The sequence below is a fragment of the Bos indicus x Bos taurus genome, chromosome 17, assembly GCF_003369695.1.
Source record: "Bos indicus x Bos taurus breed Angus x Brahman F1 hybrid chromosome 17, Bos_hybrid_MaternalHap_v2.0, whole genome shotgun sequence".
In the NCBI taxonomy this organism is placed as follows: Eukaryota; Metazoa; Chordata; class Mammalia; order Artiodactyla; family Bovidae; genus Bos; species Bos indicus x Bos taurus.
Window position 1 is genome coordinate 54,232,931 of NC_040092.1, and position 20,496 is coordinate 54,253,426.

Below are 20,496 nucleotides of genomic sequence, written 5' to 3' on the forward strand. Positions count from 1 at the left end.
TTATTTCTTGGTACCTCTCAAGTTCCAAAGGGATTAAACCAGCCAGTATACCACCTTCCACCTACAGTCTACCCTACTTTACCTTAAGTGAACATCTTAGCAACCACACTGTTACAGAGGGCCAGGGACTAGCGGTCCTCCACCCACAGCCAGTGATGGGGTCCTTATTGCGATCTAGCTGGCGAGTAATACAATTCCAGAGCCCTATTCTTAGGGTCTGCTTCCTAGGACATTTAGTACAATTATCTTAGGTGGATTTCCTGGCAACAGCTTGAAACAGGAATTTGGAGGCAGGTGATTTATTAAGGGAGCAGAAAACAGGAGGAAGGCAAGCAAAATGTAACAGGAGAAATAGCCAAGCAATGATGTAATCTCAGCTGGAAACCAGCTTCAACCTGACCCCCTGGGGAGCTCTGAGTTGTCCCACGGTGTCAGCACCACCTTTTGTACCAGCACGGTAGTCAGTCATCACTGTGAGCCACTGGGGGTGAGGTTAGAGCAGGGTGTGTGTAACACTCACAGCAGCAAGGAGTGAATGTACTGGCCCAGTTAAGGGGATCTAGTCAGAGCATCAACAGCAGCCACTGCAACTTCCCCTTACTGGGGCAGCTGTACTAAAACTGTACTAGATTCTGAGTGATCTAGCCCACCCCTGCATAATCATTCTTTCTCTCTGAAATCATCTTCACTACTCTTTTTTATTCCACCTTAGCCACACATTCGGAGAAGGCAACGGCACCCCACTCCAGTACTCTTGCCTGGAAAATCCCATGGACGGAGGAGCCTGGTAGGCTGCAGTCCATGGGGTCGCTACGAGTTGGACACGACTGAGCGACTTCACTTTCACTTTTCACTTTCATGCGTTGGAGAAGGACATGGCAACCCACTCCAGTGTTCTTGCCTGGAGAACCCCAGGGACGGGCAAGCCTGGTGGGCTGCTGTCTCTGGGGTCGCACAGAGTCAGACACAACTGAAGCAACTTAGCAGCAGCAGCAGCCACACATTGGCCACCGTGCAATTCCTCAAATTCTTTAACACATTCATGCTTCAGATCCTTTCAGTCTTCTTATCTGGAATATTTTTCTGCTGCTCTCTACCCTCCCATGTTCTCATGACAAGGTCCCTTCTACATCCTTCAGGTTTTTACTCACAAGACAGCTTCTCAATAAGGTCTTCTCTGGCTGCACTTCCTAAACCCACAACCCCCCTGCCTAAACCAACACATACGATTCCTTTACTTTCATTACTTTTTTCCAAATACTTATCAGTATCTAACAGACTATATTTATTTTATTTATTATTTATATCTGTTTAGAGTTTTCTTATTTATCTTGCTTACTATTTATTATCTGTTGACCTGGGCTTGATCCCTGGGCTGGGAAGATCCCCTGGAGGAGGGCATGGCAAACCCACTTCAGTATTTTTCCCTAGAGAATCCCCACGGACAGAGGAGCCTGGTGGGCTACAATCCATGATGTCACAAAGAGAGGAGCATGACTGAGTGACTAAGCACAGCACAGAGTATTTATTAATATATATACCCTAGAACATGAGCTGGGAAGGGCAGGAATTTTTGCTTTTTTTTTTTTTTTAATCTCAGCACTTAAACAGTGCCTGGTAAATTATACGTGCTCAGTTAATACTTGCTGAATATAGGAATGAATGAATGATCCCTAGCACGAAGTGTAAGTCCTCAATAAACATTGCTCAAAGAGAACTAAGCTGATATGGAAAATATTGGAACAGTCCCCATGTAACATAGATGGGAGAAAGGATAGACGTATTGCCGTACACAGAGTTTTCCATAGATTATGTTTTCTTTGATAACACTGCAATGTTCATGTGATGTTATATGTGTGCATGTTAATATATACTATTCATACATATAGATGTGAGTGAATAATAATAGAAGCACTAAAGATTTTCCAAATTTATTTAGAGTTCAAATTAAAACTCAAGAACCTAGATTTACATACATTAAAGAAAGGTAGAATTATAACAAAATTAATGTGAATGCAGGTTGTAAAGATAGCTCAATCTCTGTCACATAAAATTTAAATTCACAGATGAAATTCTTTAAGCTCTTTTCTGCTATGTCATACTCTGATCCCAGAGAGCAGAAAACTATTCAGACATGTAAAATCTCAAATCTCTCCATTCTGAAATCGATCAGTAGATAACAAAAACAAAAATCCTCAAGGCACAATACCATTTTCCAGAAAAGAAGCTTTTTTTTTTTTTTCAATCTAAGGTTACTAAAACTACAAAAACACCTATCAGCCCCTCTACGGCATTTTTTTGCTGAGGTGTCAATCAGCATGAGATTAGCCTTGGGCTGAGGCGGCTTCAGAACCTGCACAGGCTTCTTCCTGTAAATCCTCCCCGGCAGAGGATTCTGACTCAACTGGAGAATTTTCTTCCAGTTCAGCACATTCACCAGGGCTTTCGTTCTCCGTTGTACCTTCAGCACTATCCACGGCAGCAGCTTCCTCCGGACCTGCGTTCGTGACCTCTGAGGTCATCTCAGTGCTGACCTCTGTTGTCTCCACTGTCGCCGCGTCTGTCATCTCTGGCTTAGGTTCTGCACCGACCACCACGGTCTCCGCAGGAGCAGCCTCGGCGTCATCTGGACAGGGGGGAGCCTCTTTTCCGACCACAGCTGGAGCATCGGGAATATCTTCAGTAACCACCGGAGAGGCTTCCGTTGAAGATACTTCAGGGGCTTCTAAACTGGCTTCCTCAGCACCCACAAGGTTCTCTTTTTCACCTTTAAAATTTAGTCCATTAAAAAAAGTGTTAAAAGAGCACAGGAATACAGTGGACACTCTACAGTCATCTTAAAAGCTGAGTCAGGGAATTCCCTGGCAGCCCAAAGGTTAGGGCTCTGTATTTCCTACTACCAAGGGTGAGGGTTCCATTCCTGGTCAGGAAAGTAAAGTACCGCGTGTTATGCCTTGCCGCCAAAAAACAAAATTTTTAAATAAATATATAAAAATTAAAAACTGAGACAAATCAATAAGTACTGATACGAAATGGTCTTCAAGGCAGTCTGTTAAGTGGATAAGAGCAGTGTACACGTATGGTACTATTTGTGATAGGACGAAAGAAGGGTAAGATTAAATAAACCTAAACAGTTATATTTGTAAGGACTCTCCAGGAGGACACAAAGAAACTAGTGTTACTGGTTGCCTCTGGAGAGGAAAAATGGGGGATCTGATATTTTGCAAACCCTTTGGAACTCTTGAACTTTAAAAAATAATAATTTACATGTATTATTTATTCAAATACAGGTCATGAAAATAAACAGGCCATGTGTCATGTGCGGTAGCATGGGAAAATAACCAACTTACTGATGACTTTGAAGAGTCATTAATCTTCCCTCAACCTCAGTTTTGTCTCCTGTAAAATGGGTATATTAATAATATCTACCTAACAAAGTTATTGGGAGGATTGACTAAAATAATATATATGAAAACGGTTAAAACCAAGGAAATGCTATGGAAATGCTGTATTTTAGTATTATTATAGTCAACCATCTCATGATTATATTCAATATGTTTATTAATGATATTCTCTTTTTGTTCTCATGAAAAAAAGGTTAAAACTGGTGCAAAGAAGGTATTTTCCTTTTCCCTTAACAGTGATCATAGTATTTGATAATAATGACGTGATAGCTGAAATGGAAGAAACTATGATATAATGCAAGCACTTTAAGGCAAAAAGTATACATTAGGGTGAAAATACGAAGTTTCTCTTCTTACTAATTGCCATTTTATCAATCATCTGAACTGAGGGACTCAGTAGAGATGACTGACTCTACTAATGTCACTGCACACAGATGGTCTTAGCCAAAATTGAAACAAAATGAGTTTCATAACTTAAAAAAATAATGAGAGAAATGAAAGGTCAAGCTCATAGGCATGAATGGAAGCCTGAGTAGGGGAAAAGTAATGTCATCACACAAAGAAGTCAAAGATGCTGGTCAGCAGTTTAAATGTACAGTGTTTTCATTTACCAAGCGCACTCATCCAAAATGTCTTTAGACTTTGGTTGGACTTTTCCTTTTTGAATGAACTCCTACCCACAGCCATTCTGGACTAAGTAAAGAAGCCAAAATCAAATAGTGTTCATCACTAGACTATGATGATGAAAATCAGTGCCTCAAGGAAAAGGAAAATAGTGAATTCACTTTACCTTGAGGTGGTTGTAACTCCGCTTTGGTTTTTTCTTTCAAATCTGTTACATGATTGCTGCGTTTGGCCTTCCCTGATGTGACTCTCTTGTAAGTCTGAAAGTGAATGTGTGCTTAAATTTATTTCTTGAGCAAGAAGGTTCACCATGCCAAGTTTAAAGGTATTTACAGTTCAAATAGGAAAAACCAATACACACTATCTATTCTTCTATTTCCCCTTTGGAAATCTTTTTCATTAAGTAGAATGCTTTCTAAAAATAAAGAGGGATTTCCCAGGTTGTCCAGTGGGTTAAGGCTCCACCCTTCCAACGCAGGGGCTGTACATTCTATCCCTGCTGGGGGAGCAAACAATCCATGTGCCTCACAGCCAAATTAAATTTAAAAAAGAAAAGAAAGAAATGCTCTGAGAGAGGTCAAAGATAACTGTAAACACACAAAGTAGATAAAGACAAAGAAGAAAATAATAAATTATGCTAGAGTAAAGATATTCTGATAGGCATTTAAAAATATCCCCTAGCATTCATCTCAGAGAAGCAGAAATTTATGTGCACACAAAAACCGGAACACACACATTCATGGTAGCTTTAATTGTAATAGCCAAAAAATTGGAAGCAGTCCAGAAGTCCTACACAGGCTGGTTGGTTACAGAGGCTGTGGTGTGCCCATGACATGGGATACTGCTCTGCCATAAAAGGGATGAACTATAGATAAAAGGAGTGAACTATCGGTACAGGAAACCATTCGGATGAATCTCCAGGTAAATCATGCTGAGTGAAAAAAGCCGGTCTCAAAAGGTTACATACCTTCAGACTCCATCTACTTAATGTTATTTGAGGGGTGGGTAACATTTTTGAAACGATAAGAAACATAGAAATAGAGGCTAGATTAGTGGTTGCCAGGAAGTAGGAGGAAGGGAGAAGAGAGCAGAAGGGAAGGAAGCACAATTACAAAAGACAACACTGGAGATCCTTGTGATGAAAGAATAGTTTTGTCTCTTGACTGTGGTGGTAAACACATGAATCTACACACGTGATAAAATTGCTTAGCACTAAATACATGCAGTTAAGTGTTCACACACACACATATGCAAACACATGCACAAGTGCATGTAAAGCTGGTGGAATCTGAATAAGGTCTGCAGATCGTACCAGTGTCAGTCTCCTGACTGTGATATTGTATTATAGTTAGGAGAGATGTGGCACAGGGGAAATGAGGTGAAAGGTATATAAGCTGTCTTGGTATTAGTTATTATAACTGCATATGAAACTCAATTCTCTCACAATAAGAAGTTTTCAAAAAACCTTCTAAAATGACAGACTTGTAGACCCCAGTGAAGATTTCTAGGGTTAGTCATTAAAAGCAGAACTATGACCTGCCATAGGTTACTTGCAAAACAGAATTGGGAATAAAGCTATCTTAACCTTAGATACACTGTACAGGCATCTTTTCATTTCCAATTCAAGCAGTAATCTCTGGCCTGTATTCATATTAGACAATGATATTTTAAAAATGAAAATCTCACTAGTTAGATAATATTGTTTGGATTATCTCAGCTTAAAAAATGTTAGTAGAGATTTCTCTTTTAGTGGTAGGATGATAAATTTTAAAAATTGTATATTTATATGTGGGGCTTCCCAGGTGGCTCAGTGGTAAAGAATCCGCCTGCAGTGCAGGAGACATGGGTTTGATTCCTGGATTGGGAAGATTGTCTGGAAAAGGAAATGGCAAGCCACTTCAGTATTCTTCCCTGGAAAATCCCATGAACGGGGGGAGCCTGGAGGGTTGGAAAAGAGTCTGAGCAACTAAACAAAAAAAACAAATTTATATGTAGCATTTTCTAAATTTCTAATAATCATAATCATTAATCTCATTAGAAGTTTTCCTATGCAAGTTACAAACCATTCTTGGCATGTTAAAATTAGACTATGAAAATGGAAAATGTATAAGCTCATGGTGAAAATGATGCAAAAGTGGCCCTTAAGCAACCCTTAGGGTTTGGTGAATTCTGATGTGAACCATCTGGCTTTGAAATACACAGAGCAAACATGATCAGCCAGAAAGAGAGTCAACATTTTTGTATAAAAGCAAGGAGTATTTTCCCAGTGGGGTGGGAGATCCTGACGGCTTATAGGACTAGTCTGCTGAGTCAGTTCTCAGTATTGTAAAGCTGAACCCGTGTCCAAGTTCACGGCCTGAAATGGCCATCTCAGCAGCAACATCCCAAGGACGTTAGTCTTATTGTTCAAGGGACTGAAACACAATTGAGTTGTCAAAGTAGAATCAAAGAGATGTAAGAATAGCTCACACTCATGTGTAACCGAGAGCATCTAGCTTTTTATTTATTTATTTTTTCATCTAGCTTTTAAAAATCTAACATAATCAAGCAGAGCAGAAGAAAGATCGATTAAAAGAGAGTCTCAGAGTTAGACTTTGGAAATAATTTCCAAATGACATTATACATTTATTAAATGTGAGCATTTAAAATCTACCACAGCTTTTAAAACCCAGTCTGGCATTTCGTTTTTCAAGATACCCAGACCTTGGACTTCCCTGGTGGCCCAGTAGCTAAGATGCTGACTTCCAATGCAGGGAGTGCAGATTCCACCTCTGGTTGAGGAACTAAGATTCCGTATGCCACTTGGGTGGCCAGAAGTAAATAAATAATTTTTTAAAAATATAGCTAGACTCTCAAAAAATTGAAGTGACCTGGGCCTTTCTCAGATTTTAAGAGGCTCTCATAGTAGAAGATTTTACTTGGAAATGAAAACGTGTTCTTGGCTACAGAACATCTGTAGATTCAATTTGGATTAAATCTAATACAGAATTTATTATTCTATATTAGAATAATATTATTCTAGTATAATAGAATAATATTATAAGAATACATGTTCTTGGAGTGCCTCACATTCTGTATTTCCTCCTGAAAGTAGCCTAAGATTCTTGGGAATTAAGGCTTCCATCATTCAAAATTAAAACTATATAATCTTAGAGGTGGAAAGGGACTTAGAGGTCATCGCCTTGTCCAATTTCCACTCCCACGGTCAGAAAACAAGCTCAGAAAGAGTTCTCACGAGTAGCCAGTTTCTAACCGTCCAGTGTACTCCTGCTTTTGTGAAGAAAGATTTAGCGGACTGGAGAGGTTTATGTCTGGCACTAGTACGCATAATTAGGGATGTGGCGATGTCCAGATGAAATTCAGTCTTCCAGCTTCCCACATAATCACATGACCTAGTTTAATCTGTTTTATCCAGTGGCCTAGATATATCTGACTAGAGTAGCCGTGGGCAGTGAATTCAATATTAAGCAGTGGAAAGATGGTAAAAGCAAAGGAATCTACGTAAGAGTGAAAGCCGATTAGAGGACGACAATAATAAAAATGACATCTTTGAACTTTACTAGATTCTTGAGGCTTTCAAATTCCTGAAGATTAGAATATGCGTTTTGGATTCATTGTCTTCATAGTCCTACAAACTGCTTGTAATTAAGACTAAAAATCCCTTTATGTATATTTCTGTAGTGTCAAACCAAAATGTGATTTGTGTAGTCTTATGGTTTCTGAAGAATAATACTTATTCTACTTTTATTCATAATAAAGATTTGATTTCAATTTAGAAAGTTTATGACAAAATGAGGAATGATTCAATTTAATAGAATTATTATTATTATTTTGGCCATACTGCACAGTTTTCGGGATCTTAGTTCCCTGACCAAGGATTGAACTGTGCCCACAACTCTGAAAGTGCTGAGTCCTAACCACTGGACTGCTAGGAAATTCCCTGTTTCAGTTTCTTTTTTTTAGCTTCAAAATCATACTATTAAAAGCACTGTTTTATAGTGATTATGGGCAGGGAATGAATAAGGGAAACCAGGCAGGAAAACATTCTTTTGATGTTATATATGTGGGTATTTTGAATTTTTTTTAAAATATGGATAAATATTATTTTTAACAAAAAAATATAAAGCTAATAAAAACTATGGAGACAATAAAAAGATTGTGGGGAAAGAAGGAAGAATGACTACTGGGAGCACAGAGGATTTTTAGGGCAGGGTGACTGTATGCTACTGAAATGGTGAATGTGCATGTGTGCATGCTAAGTCGCTTCAGTCGTGTCCTACTCTTTGTGACCCCATGGACTGTAGCCCACCAGGCTCCTCTGTCCATGGGGATTCTCCAGGCAAGAATACTGGGGTGGGTTGCCATGCTCTGCTCCAGGGCATCTTCCCGACCCAGGGATCGAGTCTGCCTCTCCTGAGACTTCTGCATTGCAAGCAGATTCTTTACCGCTGAGCCACCAGGGAAGGCGTTATGGTGAATACATGTCATTACATCTTTGTCAAAATCCATATAATGTGCAACACTAAGAGTGCACTCTCACATAAATTGCTGCTAAGTCACTTCAGTCGTGTCCGACTCTGTGCGACCCCATAGGTGGCAGCCCACCAGGGCTCCCCTGTCCCTGGGATTCTCCAGGCAAGAACACTGGAGTGGGTTGCCATTTCCTTCTCCAATATAAATTGCAGACTTTAGTTAATAACAATGTATCAGTATTGACTCATCAGTTGTAAGAAACAGTAGCTCACTAACAGGAGGTTGTTGATAAGGAAAAGAGGGTCAGAGGGTTAAGGGGGGAATACGGGAATTCTCTGCACTTCCTGCTTATTTTTCTGCAAACCTTAAACTCGTCTTTAAAGTAAAGTCTATTAATTTTTTTAAAAGTTTCTCTCTCAAAACAGTTCTTGGTGAATGTTATTAATAGTACTTACCTTAAAGAATTGTTGTAATTATTAAATGAGTCATGAGTCTGAAATATGGTCTCAAATGTCAGCCATTAGTACTACTAGTATTTATAATAACATTGTTTTTTACTGGAAGTCATCCATACTTTGTGGTATTAAACATTTTATACTCAAATTCCTTTTTCATAATCTTGTATATTCAATCACTCCTAGGTCCTGATGTTGACATTGTTTTGAGTTTTACCACAGGTTGTAAAATATATGAATTCTTGAACACCAAGGTTATTTAATCACTTACATAATATCCACCAGCACTGACTGTGACACCTACAACCAGATAATAGATCATATTTGATCCAGATGATCCAGGGAATTTGTTAGATGATATCCAGCGAAGAGATGCTAAGAAAACAAGTTTAAACACAGTTAGCTCCACCATGGGCAAAACTATTTTAAATGATTACATAAAAAATTTTTTTCCCTCAGTGAGTATAGACTATATTAACATCAACTGATTTTAGCTTAAAGGAATACAGTATTACAAGGCAGGGCAATAATTCCTCTTGACATTTTTCTCAATCTGATTTGATAATTACTTATGAAACCTGTCGTCTTGATGCTCAGCATCATGCTTTTCTTAGGAGGAATGCAGGCGTGAGCAAGGAGAAATGACAAAAGCACTAAACAATTTTAACAGTCAAATGAAATACAGGTTAGCAAAAGAAATCCATTTATTATATATACTATACCACAGCATTCAATGGAAAAGGTTATTTTTTTAAATGAATTAAATAATTTGTGCTTAAAATTTTTGTGTTAAATAAAAATTTATGTTGAAATACAACATGTTTCTATAAATGTATAACACAAATGTAGACATAGAAAGAAACTTTTAATTCTTCTAATATAAAACCTTTAAAGGTGGGCAGATATAAACTTTTTAAAGACAAATGTTGCCAATAAGTTCATATCTAAAATAGAAGGGCAATTTTGTACAAACTAATAGAAATAGATAAGGTACTATATTACTCTACTTAAACATACTAACTGTGTAGTGCTAGAATTTGTATATACCGTATGCTGTGGAATTGAAATTTTTTATAATAAACTCAAAGCTAGAAGAAGCTGAAAGCCCAAATTCTCTATTTTAGAGATAAAAAAGTAGAGACATTTATTACTTATTTGACAAACACAGTTGGACAGTTATTATGTGTTTGTTAGAAGCATTAAGAGTGTAACTGAAGGGACCTCTCTGGCAGTCCAGTGGTTAAGACTCTGCACTTGCAACGCATAAAGTGTGGGTTCAGTCCCTGGTTGGGGAACTAGGATCCCACATGCCTTGAGGCACAACCAAAAATAAATAAATTAATTAAATAATCTTCACAAACATATGACTGTAAGCACAACACACGAGGTCCCTAACCTCAAAGGAGAAGGAAAAGATGTAGAGACAAGAAATTGTAGGCAAATAACTGCAATGCAGTAATGACAAGTGATGTAATAGATGAAATATGAAAGCCGAAGCAACAACAGCATGAAAATGCAGTGAAAAATGCAGTGAAAGAACTCAGCTAGCCGGCTCAATGTAACTGTCACAGTTGAAGAGACATGACCTAGCTTTGAGGGAAAGGAGGAGTTTGTCAGATAAATAAGGGGAGGGAAAATGGCGCTGGAGGCAGAAGGCAGAGCGTGTGCAAAAGCATGAGACCTGAGTGATGAGGAAAATGCAAAGTATTTTGATGTGACCTGACACAGAGAATAAGGGTGTGGGGACCAGGAAGAAGCTCTGATTTGCAGAAAGCAAATCTTAAGACATCTTCACAAACTACAAATCTCTGTAGTAGCAGAACTGGAAAGATTTTGTATATATGTTCTTAGTTTGGATATAAATGATCATTGCTTAGAAAAAACCATTTTTTTCCACAAATGTGCCCAGAGAGGCTATGGTAAGAAGTTATGTCTTTGACATATAGTGGAGCTTTTGTTAGTTTAAAAATACATCTTTTATTAAATAGGGAATATGTAGCTTTCATAGTCAGCAACCAGGCATAAATATCATAAAGGTTTTTTTAATAGGGAGAAATAGAGAAAATTACAAACGTTTAAGTAAAGACAAATACAAATACAATTATGACAAAGATATTCAAGTGAGCAGTAAAATTGGAAATAAATATTCAGCAAGGATTAGAGAAACTTTAGCATATTCATAATGTGAAACATAAATATTTTATTTTTTGCAGAAGATGATATGAGAAAATATTTACAATATATTAAGTGAAAAGTTACAGCAAAGTAATCTTTATAGGACTATTCCAGATTTGTGGAAGCAATGTACAAAAGAAAAAAATGCAGGGAGAAAAAAAGGTGTGGAACACTGTGTATACTAAAATACAAATTAACAGTGGTATTCACTTAGTGATAGGATTTATCAGCGACTTCTATTTTGCCTTTCTGAGTTTTTCCAGTGATTTACTATAAACCTAATTTATTTACTCATTAAAATTTTACATTTTTTAAAGCAAAAACCAGAGAACAAAATTTGATGAGGCACAGTAAAAATTTTATCCTTCAATAAACTGAATCAACTACATTTTTCATCAAAGTTGAAAGAACCAATAAAAGGTTAATGCTCACGACCAAAGCCAAATTTTCAGTCAATAACAGTTCTGAAAATACTGAAATAAATAAAAAAAGTAATTAGGTGAAAATGAGATAAAGTACTGGTCTTTTTTTGTAGTACTGCTACAACCAGTATTGCTAACCTATTTAGAATTTTTAAATTGCTTTTCTTTTGCCCCAAGTAATTATCTGAAATATGTGTAGCTACCAAAAAAAAAAAAAGATATATATGCTTGTCCGTGTGAGATATCGCGAAAGGCCACGGTCAGGGGGCTCAAAAGATATATATGCTTGTCCGTGTGAGATAACGCGAAAGGCCACGGTCAGGGGGCTCATGTGTCTCCCCCGTTATCTTCAGAAATTTCAAATGAATGGTTTCCTCTTATGTCACCAGCGAAAAACCTGCTCTATATTACTCGGCATAAAGATCAAGGAAAACGAAGTCTCCTTATTTCTGTTAATGGAGGCAATTTCTTCCCAGGAGCATTTTAAGAGGAAAAATAATGCTAGTTAGGCAGACCTTGCTTCCCTCCCACTATCACTAACCACCACCACAGGCTTAATCAAAGTGAGGGGAGGGTGTGTGGCAATGGGCCACGGAATTTTCCGCCGGAGTCTTTCTCTTTCCCCTCTCCCCGACTCCAACGCACGAATAAGGCTAAAGCCTTAGGAGAGAGGCAAAGTGAAGGGAGAACTAAGAATTTTCCATGAGGTTGTCTAAGAGCCGGAGCCCCAATCAGGGACAGAAACGACAGGGGAGATGGATGGGGACTAGGAATGAGCCGGCCGGGGCAGAAGTTCTCCGGCAGCGAGGACCTGGGCCCAGGGTCGCCGGCTGCCCGGGAAAGATGCTTTCAGTGCTCACACTTAAGCATCTGCGATGTCCCAGGCCCTATGCTAGGCGCTTTCGTACGTGTCAATTTTTCTTTAATAAGCTTCCAACTCTCACTGCCACTTCACTTCTAGGAAATATGTCCCTTTCCCCATGTTTTAGAAAATCTACGGGTGACAGGTCCAGGGGCGCCGCAGTCGAACAGCCAGAAGGTGCGACGAAGCCGCTTCCTGAGCGGGGATGCCACGGCCCGCGCGGGCCGAATCCTGGCCAAATCTGGAGTTTATTTCTCAAGAGCACTTACCCAATTTCTACTGGACCGACACTGCCTCCCGCAACCCGCATGGCCCGCAGATTTGTGACCATCTGCCCACCATACCTCTGCTTCCTCGTAAAGATGGAGAACGCCTTGGTCCCTATATCGATACCAGTGGGAAGCTATGCCTACGTTAGCCAGGCAGTTTTCTAAGCGCTTCTAACTACATAATAATCCATTAAAACTCACAACAATTGTCCATTTACCAGGTGAGAAAACTGAAGTTAAATCACTTGCCCAAGATCAAGATTCGAACTCAGGAAATCTAGTCCGGATTCAGAAGCCCGCGCTGGAAAGGTTCCCTACTTCCAAGATCTCCAATAATTTCCCGGCCATTCTCCCCTCTCTCTCCCGCATCAACCTCAGGCTTCTGCTGCCCGGGGATGGATTTGACCCATCAAGGGCAGACGGGTACTGGGGGCGCCCGCGCAATCTGTGCGCGAGGCACCTGTCCTCAGGCTTGGACGCCGGGAGAGGATCCCCGGTCGTCACCTGGGACTCACCGTCTTTCCGGAGCGGCGCGGGGCCTGGGGGCGCCCTCAGTGGGAGCGCCAGGGTCTTGGAGACCGCCCGGCGGAGGTACATCGCGCCAGCTGCTAGCAGCGAAGCAGCCTCTCTAGCCCTAAGCCGGCTGCGGGGCTGCGAGCCCCGCCCCGGGGAGGGGCGCCGACCCCTGCCCGCCCCGCCCGGGCGGTCTCTGGGGATGGGCATAGGGGTTGGTCTTCTGCACCTTCCTCCCTCAACCCAATCTCCAGACTCTGTTGCTTTTTCCTGGGCCTGAGAACTCAGCTGACGGCGGCACCTCAGAATCGGGATAGGGAAACGTGAAGTCGCTGTCATCTGCCTGCCCACTGCTTTATCTTCCACTCGGAGTGGACTGGAAATGTTTCGGACCTCGCATCTGGAATAAGACAGACATGACTGATCATGCCCCATGAAATCGGAACCCACTTTATCTCATGTACTCCACTAGCTTTCCTAGGAGTGGAAAGGGTAGCTGCAAGCTCCCAGGAGACGAATCAAAGAGATAGCCTCAGCATTCCACTGGTGCTCTGGGTGATGTTCAGAATCCTAAGAAAATTCTCGAGTAATGGCTGAATCTCTAGGCAATTCATTATTACAATGACTTTTAAATATAATCTCCAAAAGTGCTGCATATTCCTCTATGGGATGTGAAACTGCTGCTGCTGCTGCTAAGTCGCTTCAGTCGTGTCCGACTCTGTGCGACCCCATGGACAGCAAGCAGCCCGCCAGGCTCCTCTGTCCACGGGATTCTCCAGGCAAGAATTCTGGAGTGGTTGCCATTTCCTTCTCCGGGATGTCAAACTAGTATTTCCAAATCAATTAAAAACACTAATTAGACTTTTCCTCCAAATTTCAATTACTTCCCTCATTGTGTCTGCAAGCATCTGTCATAATATGAATACTGAAACTAGTAATTTATGCTTGTAACGTTTCTTAAATGATTAATCTCTGGGACTTCCCTGAAATGATCAACCTTTGAAAGGGACCATTTCCTACTGTAATAACCCCTTATGTATGTTTGGCATTGACAGTTTACAAAGCACTTTCACATAATTTTCTCCTTTAATTTTCATTTCGCCCCTCTGAGGAAGGTGGCAATTATTCCATTTAGCAAACAACCCGGTGGTGACTTTTTAAGGACATGAACATGGTCCTTCTAGTTTCAAGTTCTCTGGGCGTATTACAGGCAAAATATTTGCTCATTTGCTATGCAAATAACTAAACATTCCTCAGAGGTTCTAGTTTTAACCCAATTGTAATAATATTTAATATACTCACTTAACGAGTACAAGCCAATGATCAGAACTGGTTTTTTTATTTTTGATGCTCAGAATAATGAGCTATTCCTAGCGACTAAATCTTTTTTTTTTAATCCATGGATTTCCAGGCAATAGTACTGGAGTGGATTGCCATTTCCTTCTCCACGACTAAATCTTAAGAGCAATTAGGCAAGCTGTTAATGAGAGGTCTAATTTAGACTTCCAAGCCTGGAAGATGGGGCTAGACCCAGACCATCCACCAAGAAGTTAGGTAGTCCTGAACTATAACAAAATGCAGATTAGTACACTTGGTACCTTTGGCCAGCATCAAGCGCACATCCTGGAATGAACCGCCAGCAGAGAGAACAGACTGACAAATAGAATCAAATCAGTGGGGAGAGTTCCTAACCATTTCCAATTTGGTGCTTCTGGATTAAAAAAAAAAAAAAAAATCTGTCTCATTCTTTCTTTGGCCTACGTAGGTCTGAATTTTCAAAGTTTCCAGGGAGAGGAAATAGTCAAAGGCAGTAAATGCATTTAAATAAATTAATGTGGGGGTGGGGGGGAGAATACCAGGCAATTCCCTGGCAGTCCAGTGGTTAGGACTAGGCTCTTTCACTGTCTGGGGGCCTGGGTTCAATCCAGGGTCAGGGAACTAAGATATTTCAAGAGGGGTGACACGGTCAAAAAAAGAAAAAGAACTAGTGTATACATTATACTGGTATTTAGTGTACTGGCAGCTCCCCTAAAACAGGATTCTCTCTGAGTAAACACCTGTAAATGGTAATGGCTCCCAGAACGCTGTTCTAGACCTCTCCCTTCGGAATTCCAATGTAGACTCAGGGTCTCAGTATAGGCTGAGCTTCTCTGGATCATCCCCAGGTTCCACAGCAGCCACCTGCTATCAGTCACTCACACTGTCTATCAGGATCTATCAGAATGCCTACAACATACGTGTTCTAGATGCTGAGGACTGCTTATAATCTATTTAACAAATATTTACCAAGTATCTTATCACTGGTGTTCCGGGGCGTTCTTCAACGAACAAGATATGATTTCTGGTACCGCTCACAGTTTCAGGTTACAGAGACATGGAAGCAACATTTTTTCTCAGCAGTGGCTGCCAAGCCTCCCATTAATGGGGGTCAATGATCACAAAGATCTCTCTGCCCAGATATCAATAATAAATGTAAAAGAAGAGCGCTGGTTAAAGCCAAACTTGTTTAAACAATGCAAACCAACTAATTCGAACAATACAAAAATAACTCACATGTATGTGCTGTGTTTTGCTCAGTTGCTCAGTCGTGTCTCTTTGCAACCCAATGGACTGTAGCTTGCCAGGCTCCTCTGTCCATGGGAATTCTCCAGGCAAGAATACTGGAGTGGATTGCTATGCTCTCCTCCAGTGTATCTTCCCAACCCAGGGATGAAACCAGGTGTCCTACATTGCAGGCAGATTCTTTTAACCTCTGAGCTACCAGGGAAGCCCAAGAATACTGGAGTGAGTCATCTATCCTGTCTTCAGGGGAACTTCCCCACCTAGGAATCAAACCAGGGTCTCCTGCATTGTAGGCGGATTCTTTACCAGCTGAGCTACTAGGGAAGCCCAACTCACATGTATATCGGGCTTTAAAATTTTTCCCAACATGTTGTCACATCTGTACTTTGTCCTCTACACAAGCCTAAGGAGTAGGTGGAGGAATGTTGATTATCCTTGTATTACACATGAAAAAAATCAAGGTAGTATAACACTGTCATTAATAGTCTGAGTTTGGGAGTCACATACCTGTTCTAATTTACTGGTCTGAGTAAAATGTGGGTAATTCCTTTACTCATAGGGTTTTGGGAAGCACAAAAGCATATTAGGTATAAAACGTGCTCAGCCAGTTGGGGGAGGCAGTGCTAGCTTCTGACTTCCAGCCTAAACTGAAGCTCAAGTTTCCCTTACAATGTTCTGAAGCCGCTCAGTGTGCATATGACAGGATCCATTATATTCCACCATCTCATCATATGGTAAAGTCCAGTGGGGAGTTTATTGTGTCCTCTATGTTGGATGTGGCCATTCTAGCTGAGAGGCAAGAACTGTGATAAACAGTGCCACTTCTCCAGATCCCTTTTCATCTTAGCTTTAAGCTTGTGCCTCTTGCATCAAAGGGAATTTGCTATCTACTCTACTGCTCTTGATGCTGGGAGGGATTGGGGGCAGGAGGAGAAGGGGACGACAGAGGATGAGATGGCTGGATGGCGTCACCGACTCAACGGACATACGTTCGGGTAAACTCTGGGAGTTGGTGATGGACAGGGAGGCCTGGCGTGCTGCGATTCATGGGGTCGCAGAGTTGGACGCAACTGAGCAACTGAACTACTGCTCTTGTAGGATATGTGGCTTTCCATTTTGATGCCAGCCTCTTTTCACATCTTGATGAAATACTTCCCAAGAGAGGACATGCCTGTGGGTTGTCAAATTCACTCTATATAGCAAGCTGTTTCTCCAGATCCCCAAGAGAATTTTAACAGTAAGTCTTTGCCACAGATGACTCTGTAAGGCTCAGACAAGTTTCCCAGCTGTTAGTCACATTGTTTATAATGCTGCCCTTGAGCACATCCTTGACATTTTTTCTTGGTCTTGTTGGGAAAACAAGAATCTAGGGATGGAGTTAAATTGGTTTGTCTAATGATTTCCACCTAATTGTGATTGTTGACAAAGATGATATTAACTTTGAAAACATACTGTACAAATCATCTACTGACAGTATTAATACTTATTCAAGGCTTAAGTTCCATATAATTAATGGCAATTTTCAAAGACTGACTTTCTAGACTCCATAGAAAGCTAGAAACAGCTCTGTTTTTCTTAATATTAAATCCCTAGGCTATAACTTGTACTTTCAACAGATCAATATGGATATAAGGTGAAACAATTTAGAATATAGGGGACTTCCCTGGTGGTGGACTTCCGTGCTCCCAAAGCAGGGGGTGGGGGGTGGGTTCAATCCCTGGTCAGGGAACTAGATCCCACCTGCTGCAATTAAAGATGCTGCATGCCACAGCTAAGACTCCTGTGCAGCCAAATAAATACTTAAAAAAAAAGTATCTAAGGTGACAAATTGGCAAGCAATTGAGAAGGTGCTGATTAGCACCCTTTTAATGGCCTAAAATATTTCAATAAAATGGAGAAAGGGTAATCAAGATGGCAATTTTTCTTGGAGGTTCCTCAGCATTCCTCTCATCTATTCACTTTCTCTTCTGTAGTAAAAGAAACAAGACATTCCCTACTATTTCCATATTATTTTCCTAAGGCTACCAAAACGAACTGCTACAAAGTTGGATGGTTTAAAACAACAAAATTTATTCTCTCACTGTTCTGGAGGTTAGGAGTCTGAAATCAAGGCACGAAACCTGTAGGCAAGAATCCTCTCTTGCCTCTTCCAGCTCCTGATGTTTACCAGTCATCCTTGCTTTGCAGACGCATCACTCCAATCTCTGCCTCCCTCATTTAAGGTTATCTTCTCTGCCTCTTTTCTTCTTAGAAATATTATCAGTCACGTTGGATTAAGGATCCATTTTACAAAGGGCTTCCCTGATGGCTCAGTGGATAAAGGATCCTCCTGCAACGCAGGAGACACAGGAAACGTAGGTTCAATTCCTGGGTAGGCAAAGTCCTGCAGAGAAGGAAATGGCAACCCACTCCAGTATTCTTGCCTGAAAAATTCCATGGACAGAGGAGCCTGGTGAATACAACTAAGCACACAGGCTACTCCAGTACACTCATCTGCACATCTCTATGTCCAAACAAGGTAGCATTCTGAGATACTGGGGGTCAGGACTTCACTTAGCTTTTTGTGGCCAAAACATAACCCACAACGTCTTAAAACTAAGCTCATAAAGCTTTTTTTCTATTGCAACTTAAGAAAATAATTTAAATGACTATCTCACAGATACTAAATCTGGAAAAAAAAAAAAAAAAAAGGTCTGATTCTGACCCTAAAAACTTGACAGCATTGGACATATGATTTTGCCTGCATCTTCTTTTTTATGGAAGCTCTTTTATGTTATTGCTAAAGGAACTGTCATTTGGCCAAGTTTCTCTTAGGTATTTAGTATCAAAACGATTCTTGTTCAGTTCAGCTTCTCTCTTAAACTGAGGTGTAAACCCAGGGGCTACTGACTGTGGCCTTCTCTTTAGAATGTGAATTGGGGAAGAGACGGTCTGTGTGCAAAGGCAATAAAGCAGATATACAGAGAGCAGAGCCAACACCAAAAGTCTGGATGACATTTGAGTTCCAGGCCTCAATTATTCCTGGGCACAGGTGCATGCCTGTTAAGGGGGTCTTAGAGTCATTCTGTAGCCTCTTAACTATGTGGCACAACTCTAGGACATGTTACTCAGAATCCACACCTCTACCGTCCAATACTCCAGCCACCAGCCCCATGTGGCTATTTAAAAGAATTAAAATGAAATAAACACTCAGTATCACATGGAAGTAGGGGCTACTGCACTGGGTAGCACAGACAGAACACTTCCATCGCTGCAGAAGCTTCTTTTGGACAGCCGCAGTCTCCATGATGACTCTCCATGTGGTTACACTGGCACAATCAAGATCAAAGCCCACACAGGGTAGCAATATTTTCAAGGCCTGACATATAGTAGATTCTGCTTATTACAGCTGTATTTTATTTTCAACTGAGGCCATCAGCTTCCAGAATTTAAAGTGTCAGAGTTTTGTTTCCTTTAGGGATGTGAATTTTAAGTGTTTCTTTTAAAGTTCTTTGAATTGGGAGTTGGTACCGACTTCTTGGTCCAATACTGTGTGACAATAATAGTTTCCTACTGCTGCTGTTAACAAGCTTAGTGGTTTAAAACAACAAAAATGTATCATCTTCTATTTCTGTAGGTGAGAAATCCAACATGGGTCTCACTGGGCTAAAATCAAGGTGTTAGCAAGGCTGAGTTCCTTTCTGGAGGCTCCAGGGGAGTTCTTTGCCTTCTCCATTCCTTGGCTCTCTTCCCTTTTCAAAGCTAGCCACAGCTGACTGAATCCTTCTCCAATCACATTACTCTGACACACTCTGGTGCCTCCCTCTTCCACTTATAAGGACCCTTGTGATTACATCGGGTCCAGCCAGATAATCCAGGATAATCTATCTGTATGTCTGATTAGCAAATTTAATTCCATATGCCACTTTAATTCCCTTTTGCCATATAACCTAACATATTCACAAACTCCAGGGAATAGTACATGGTCATCTTTAAGGATCCATTATTCTACTTTCCATTAATGCTGGGCAAATGACTTTTTGCCTCTGGTTTTTGCACATGTAAAATTATGAAATTGGTCTATATGACCCCTAAGGTCCTTTCCACTTCTACCAGCTAAAACTCTGAACTGACAAATAGTTACTATTATATTTGGTCTTTCCCTGAACTTGGATTAAATACTTTTTCTGAAATACTTTAACTGTGAATTTATGTTTGGAAGTAACTTCCAAAGACATTGAGCCACCAATCTCCCAGAATAAGTGCTGGCCAGAGCCCCAAACACACACAAAGCCAATGAAACTTTCTATTTAACATCAGAATGGAGTGAAATGGCATATAAAGAAGTTTTAACTGATTCATAAGAAAGGGCTCTGATGAGGGATAAATGAGGTGTTTGTTAATTTGTGTCTATTAACTTCCATCAACCCTGCTCCCTCACTTTTTGAATTAGTCTGCTATTCACTGGATGAAATTCATGTTAGCAAAAAGAGGCCACAAACTCTGTGTGGCCATATAGGTGTAAAAACTGTTACCCAAACAAAAATCATCCAAATTCAAGGAATTGGAGTCAGAAGAAACTCTTTTTGAGAGGATTCACCTTCACTTTCTCCTCTAGAAGGAAACAATATTTGGGTTCTTTTGTATTTTAGACAATAGAATAGGAGTGGCTCTACCACCCTAATCACTAAAGAATAAATGCTTTGATTAGAAATTAAAAGTTGATATAAGGAGTAAATCCTCCAGCAGTGACTTTTT

General features: G+C 40.4%; 1 protein-coding gene across 2 annotated transcripts; it reads right to left on the reverse strand.

Annotated features, from left to right (window-relative positions):
• Positions 1–1,915: 1,915 nt before the first annotated feature.
• MGARP (mitochondria localized glutamic acid rich protein) lies at positions 1,916–17,473 on the reverse strand. Of its 2 annotated transcripts, XM_027567386.1 has the most exons (5): positions 15,484–15,848; positions 13,200–13,597; positions 9,228–9,331; positions 4,195–4,288; positions 1,916–2,767 (listed from the first exon to the last, which is right to left on the reverse strand). In XM_027567386.1, the coding sequence occupies exons 2-5, from the start codon at positions 13,534–13,536 to the stop codon at positions 2,325–2,327; spliced, it is 978 nt and encodes a 325-aa protein (XP_027423187.1). In that variant the 5' UTR covers positions 13,537–13,597; positions 15,484–15,848; the 3' UTR covers positions 1,916–2,324. The 2 variants fall into 2 exon arrangements, with proteins under 2 accessions (XP_027423187.1, XP_027423186.1); XM_027567385.1 differs by having other exon boundaries at positions 13,200–17,473.
• Positions 17,474–20,496: the final 3,023 nt, after the last annotated feature.